This window comes from Salvelinus alpinus, chromosome 4, assembly GCF_045679555.1.
Source record: "Salvelinus alpinus chromosome 4, SLU_Salpinus.1, whole genome shotgun sequence".
In the NCBI taxonomy this organism is placed as follows: Eukaryota; Metazoa; Chordata; class Actinopteri; order Salmoniformes; family Salmonidae; genus Salvelinus; species Salvelinus alpinus.
This window is the reverse complement of record NC_092089.1, coordinates 91,026,444-91,033,273: the sequence shown is the minus strand read 5'-3', so window position 1 is coordinate 91,033,273 and position 6,830 is coordinate 91,026,444. Positions and strand designations below refer to the sequence as shown.

The 6,830-nt window shown below is 39.2% G+C and overlaps 1 protein-coding gene across 3 annotated transcripts in view; it reads left to right on the top strand.

The window, feature by feature from the left end:
* Positions 1 to 707: 707 nt before the first annotated feature.
* The window catches only part of LOC139574668 (beta-synuclein-like), a 30,587-nt gene continuing 24,464 nt past the window's right edge, over positions 708 to 6,830 (top strand). For 2 of the 3 annotated variants that reach the window (XM_071399444.1, XM_071399443.1), the window contains exons 1-2: positions 724 to 839; positions 2,317 to 2,458. In XM_071399444.1, the coding sequence (XP_071255545.1) occupies positions 2,338 to 2,458 (121 nt within the window). In that variant the 5' untranslated portion in view covers positions 724 to 839; positions 2,317 to 2,337. Of the gene's footprint in view, positions 840 to 2,316; positions 2,459 to 6,830 lie in introns of all 3 variants that reach the window. The other variant, XM_071399445.1, reaches the window with a different exon arrangement.

Sequence of the window (6,830 nt, the reverse complement as noted above, 5' to 3'; positions counted from 1 at the left end):
AGAACCGACCTGCGAGCCTAGAGTAAGTAGCATATATCGTGCAGAACCATGGACATCGCAGTTCTGGCTTCGGTAGTTAAACTAGCAGATAGAAACAGATGATGGAAGGTCACGTGACAGCATTCACTGGTCCGATAGTTTGAAAGTCACACGTGGGGGAACTGCTTGAAAGCTTTTCTCCTAATGTCACAGTAATCAATAAGGGACTTCTGCTGGATGGCCTGATGTCATCAATACACCGCTCTTCCTGACCAAGGGGGAATTGACGTGGGCAAAAGGGGGAGATTCCACTCTTTCTCGCCCTCCTTCTCTCTATCGGCTCTCTCCGTTTCACGTAGTCACAGAACATAATTGCCCGTCCTCACTCCGTACACGTGCAGAACAAATTAAACAAACGACATAACAGTGTAATCCATTAGTTCCCCATTTTCATTTCGAAAACATTTTCAGTTAGAGAACATTTTCAGAACATTGATAATCATCTTATAATTAATTGGCAGGCCTGCTGACACTACCACTGCTGCTGCTAATACTACTTTTACTAAGTGTCTAATAATAACAAATTATGTTATGCGTTTTCTATTTTAAAGGGGTAAAGACTATGTTGTTGATGGTCACGATGATGATGATGATAGTGATGTTGATGTCGTGCTGTTGGAATGATCAATGAAAAAGGTGGCTACGTGATCGGCCGCTTCCTATTGGTCGACAGACAGACCATCCCGAGGAAGGCCCACCTACCTAGCGATCAGTCACTGACAGCAGCTCCGGTTCGAGGCGATATTTGAATCAACTGGGCAATAGAACCTTGAGGAAACAAGTCATCTTTGTAATAAAAGGTAAGAGGATTTCATGATGTTTGTTGTGATATTTGTGTCTGGCGTCGAGAGAAAGGGGAAAAACATGTAGGAGGTTGTATGGAAATAATATCGACATTATAACGGTACGTTGTTATAGGAGGGAGGGGGGGAATCATTGAAGGCTACACATATTTTAGTTTATTATGTAACTGATCCGTGTCAATTATAGATAACTAACACGTTGAATTAAATCCGTGTCAAATGGAAACCTGATGAAAGGCCGAAAGAGCAATTGTTGCATTTGAGGAGAAAATTAACGAGACATAATTTCCTGAATGGGCGTTCTCTATAAGGTACAGTAGCCTAATATTTATTATAATATTAACACATCGAAATTATTGATTAAATCGTGTATTTGATTAAAAAATAAATATAAATATTTGTTTTATGTCATATTCTACCCTGTAGACATATATGTATTTCTTGACAAAATACATATTGTCCTTGGTGCCCGTGATGAGCATCACGTTTTTTTTTATCCCTCCCCTTCCCCCACATATAATAGTAGGGCTAGGCAATATTACAGGTAATGCGCTTGGTTAAACAGGTACATCAGATAGGCGCTATTTCAAATTCAACTTCCTGACTTGTCCTCGGCTCGCGCGGACATTGAGAGTAATAATTAATGACCGCGAGCACATTTAACCATTTCATATAAACATTTTCCTCCCTCTCTCGCTCTCTCTGGATATTTCATGACATTTGGAGAAGGGGAAGGGAGGAGGTATGAAAACAAATGAAATAACGGCCTTTACTATAATGACTGGTCTATGGCAGAGGATCGGCTATCGAGGCCAACTGTGAACTGAGAGGGGAGGCTTCCTTTAATCCTCATTCTTCCGTCATCGCTACCAATGAAAGCCTAGACACAAAGTGACAACTATGGTATTAGAAGGAAGAAAACACGAAAGAGAAAAGGGGAAACAGTGAAAGCTAGTTACATGCGTTAAGCTATTAACATCTCCTCATCTGCCAATCAATAAAACTACAGTCCATAACCGAGAAATACCGAATAAAACTCATACAGAATACATAATTAAAACGCGCTTTTTCAGCACCATGGACAGTTCGTATTTTATTCGGTATGACTATCCATCCATTCGTGGTTCATCTCTCTCCAGAGCAATCAATCCGTTAAAAACAGTCATTCATTACCGTGTAACTAGTACCACATAACTGTATAACGCATAGTAAACTACTGACAATCGGTGGTGTAATGGGATCCCATTCCCCTCTCTCCAGATCTCCAGGACCCTACCGAATACAAAATAATTCATCATACATAATTAAAACGCTCTGTTTCAGGACTATGAACAGTTTGTTTCCTCTTCAGTCGATTTAGCTACCCGTTACCGTATAACTAGTACTAGGCCTACCACGTTACTACGGTATGGGACTATAGGCCGACAAAATAGACTACATGGAAAGTGATTCTTGGGTCTTTGCATCTCTCCAGAGCACCAGGACCAGGGTCGAGATGGATGTGTTCATGAAAGGGTTGTCCAAAGCTAAAGACGGCATGGCTATGGCCGCGGAGAAGACTAAAGAAGGAGCTGCGCTGGCGGCGGAAAAGACTAAGGAAGGCGCCATGTTTATCGGTAAGACCCGACCTTTATAACGTAAGACCGAAATCACTCTGTGTTGGATAATTCGGTACCTGTGACGTTCATGGTTTCACTTTAATGCATGCACATCACGAGCGCCTGTCGAGCGAGCGCGTTATTATGTACAGCAGAAATTGCTTGACGGCTGCATCGACCAATAAGAGTTGAGAACGCTGACATTTAGAACGCCTCGTAAAGCGACGCTATAGGTCCAGAGACAATGTACTTTTCCTTGATTGGTTGGAATAGGGGTGGGTCTTTTTGTCATCCTTTTTAATTGGATGTTATGGTTTCTCTTTGAAGCGTGTAGTAGTCAAAGCATAATTGATCCCTCACTGCCTACATTGCATTTGTCTGTGCTATGGATTCATTCTATAGGTTACTATGGATTCATTCTATAGGTTACTATGGGTTCATTCTGTAGGTTACTATGGGTTCATTCTATAGGTTACTATGGGTTCATTCTGTAGGTTACTATGGATTCATTCTATAGGTTACTATGGGTTCATTCTGTAGGTTACTATGGGTTCATTCTGTAGGTTACTATGGATTCATTCTATAGGTTACTATGGGTTCATTCTGTAGGTTACTATGGATTCATTCTATAGGTTACTATGGGTTCATTCTATAGGTTACTATGGGTTCATTCTGTAGGTTACTATGGATTCATTCTGTAGGTTACTATGGGTTCATTCTGTAGGTTACTATGGGTTCATTCTATAGGTTACTATGGGTTCATTCTGTAGGTTACTATGGATTCATTCTATAGGTTACTATGGGTTCATTCTATAGGTTACTATGGGTTCATTCTGTAGGTTACTATGGGTTCATTCTATAGGTTACTATGGGTTCATTCTGTAGGTTACTATGGATTCATTCTATAGGTTACTATGGGTTCATTCTGTAGGTTACTATGGGTTCATTCTGTAGGTTACTATGGATTCATTCTATAGGTTACTATGGGTTCATTCTGTAGGTTACTATGGATTCATTCTATAGGTTACTATGGGTTCATTCTATAGGTTACTATGGGTTCATTCTGTAGGTTACTATGGATTCATTCTGTAGGTTACTATGGGTTCATTCTGTAGGTTACTATGGGTTCATTCTATAGGTTACTATGGGTTCATTCTGTAGGTTACTATGGATTCATTCTATAGGTTACTATGGGTTCATTCTATAGGTTACTATGGGTTCATTCTACAGGTTACTGTGGGTTCATTCTGTAGGTTACTATGGGTTCATTCTATAGATTACTATGGGTTCATTCTATAGGTTACTATGGGTTCATTCTATAGGTTACTATGGGTTCATTCTATAGGTTACTATGGGTTCATTCTACAGGTTACTGTGGGTTCATTCTGTATGTTACTATGGGTTCATTCTGTATGTTACTATGGGTTCATTCTATAGATTACTATGGGTTCATTCTATAGGTTACTATGGGTTCATTCTGTAGGTTACTATGGGTTCATTCTGTAGGTTACTATGGGTTCATTCTGTAGGTTACTATGGGTTCATTCTATAGGTTACTATGGGTTCATTCTATAGGTTACTATGGGTTCATTATGTAGGTTACTATGGGTTCATTCTGTAGGTTACTATGGATTCATTCATTAGGTTACTATGGGTTCATTCTGTAGGTTACTATGGGTTCATTCTATAGGTTACTATGGATTCATTCTATAGGTTACTATGGGTTCATTCTGTAGGTTACTATGGGTTCATTCTATAGGTTACTATGGGTTCATTCTGTAGGTTACTATGGATTCATTCATTAGGTTACTATGGGTTCATTCTGTAGGTTACTATGGGTTCATTCTATAGGTTACTATGGGTTCATTCTATAGGTTACTATGGGTTCATTCTGTAGGTTACTATGGATTCATTCATTAGGTTACTATGGGTTCATTCTGTAGGTTACTATGGGTTCATTCTATAGGTTACTATGGGTTCATTCTGTAGATTACTATGGATTCATTCTGTAGGTTACTATGGGTTCATTCTGTAGGTTACTATGGGTTCATTCTGTAGGTTACTATGGATTCATTCTGTAGGTTACTATGGGTTCATTCTATAGGTTACTATGGGTTCATTCTATAGGTTACTATGGATTCATTCTATAGGTTACTATGGGTTCATTCTGTAGGTTACTATGGGTTCATTCTATAGGTTACTATGGGTTCATTCTGTAGGTTACTATGGGTTCATTCTGTAGGTTACTATGTGTTCATTCTGTAGGTTACTATGGGTTCATTCTGTAGGTTACTATGGGTTCATTATGTAGGTTACTGTGGGTTCATTCTATAGGTTACGATATTTTCATTCTGTAGGTTACTATGGGTTCATTCTGTTGGTTACTATGGGTTCATTATGTAGGTTACTATGGGTTTCATTCTATAGGTTACTATGGGTTCATTCTGTAGGTTACTATGGGTTCATTCTATAGGTTACTATGGGTTCATTCTGTAGGTTACTATGGGTTCATTCTATAGGTTACTATGGGTTCATTCTATAGGTTACTATGGGTTCATTCTGTAGGTTACTATGTGTTCATCCTATAGGTTACTATGGATTCGTTCTATAGGTTACTATGGGTTCATTCTGTAGGTTACTATGGGTTCATTCTGTAGGTTACTATGGGTTCATTCTGTAGGTTACTATGGGTTCATTCTATAGGTTACTATGGGTCCATTTTGTAGGTTACTGTGGGTCCATTCTGTAGGTTACTGTGCATTGTGCACTATAAATGCATGGAAGGAGGGATGTTGGCAGTGGCTGTCTACATTATATGCAGGGCATTATGATATGGACATAATGTACAGGGAAAAGATGCACATTGGCCAATGAACACGATGTGCTCACAGATATATTCAACAATGAAGGCCTTGACATTATATTTCACAAGGGGATTCAGATGTGGTAAATGACAGTGAATGGTTTGCTGAGGTGTGTGTCTGACTGAACATGAATAATATTGTCCCAGCTGAAGTCATTGTGACTGTGGTCATAACCACTTTTAGAAAAAAAAAAGGTTCTAAGTAGAACCATACAGGGCTCTTTGGTTTGTCCCCATAGGCCAACCCTTTTTGGTGCTGGGTAGAACACTTTGCACAGGGTTCTATCTAAAACCCTCCTATGTATATATGGTTCTGCCTAGGTCCCACTATGAAGGGTTCTACCAAGAACCATTTTATCTTTGGAGGGTTCTTCCTGGAACCTTCTATGAATGGTTCCACCGGGCTTATTATTATTGAACATGTAATTATTTATGACAATACATTACATCTTTCATCAGGCCTTTCTTTGAGGGGACTAGTTATACACTAGCACGGCGGGGTTAGGAAACTCCTGGTTTACAGGCCACATCAGACCTGCAAGTCACATTATGATTTTGGGCTCCCGAGTGGTGCAGAGGTTTAAGGCACTGCATCTCAGTGCTAGAGACTACACTACAGACACTCTGGTTTGATTCCAGGCTGTATCATAACCGGCCGTGATTAGGAGTGCGATAGGGCGGCTCACAATTGGCCCAGCATCGTCCAGGTTTGGTCGTTGTAGGCCGTCATTGTAAATAACTGACTTGTCTAGTTAAAGTGATATATTATACCTATTGGAATCCAGCCAGAGTTAGGAAATCCAATGAGTGGAATTGTTAATCACCTGTAACCTGCATTCAGAATGACTGCCAGGGTAGGGAAGATTGAATACTGAGACTATCTCAGTTATCTTAACTGAAACAGTAACGTTTGCAATACATCCAATTACTAGCAGATTCATTTAGAAAACTGTATGTTTTCTATCTATGTGTAGCATAACATTAATCAACCAATCAATGTACATGCAAAAACACAGATATTACAGTAAAACAAACAATTCTGAACATATCCCTGCAATAGAGCATGCTGGGAAATATTTATAGATGGCTCTCTGGTAGAACCCTTCTAGCCTTCCGAATAATCCTTCCTGCCTTCCAAAGAACCGTCAAAGAATACTTTCATCCAAAAAACGGTTCTTATGATGTCAAAGGTTCTAGGTGGAACCCTTTGCCTTACAAAGAACCCTTTTCTTCCAAAAGGGTTCTTCTGATCAAAACAGTTCTTGGTAGAACCTTCTGCAAAGAATCCTTTTGGAACCCTTTTTTCTGAGTGTAGAAAGTCTACACTTCCATTGGATTTCTTCACATGTTATTGTGTTACAAAGTGGGATTAAAATGGTTTTAATTGTTTGTTTTTTTTGTCAACGATCTACACAAAATACTCTGTAATGTCAAAATGGAAGAAAAATGCTAATATTTTTTAAAGATTAATGAAAAATAAAACAGTAATATATCTTGGTTAGATCAGTTCTCACCTCAATATATGGG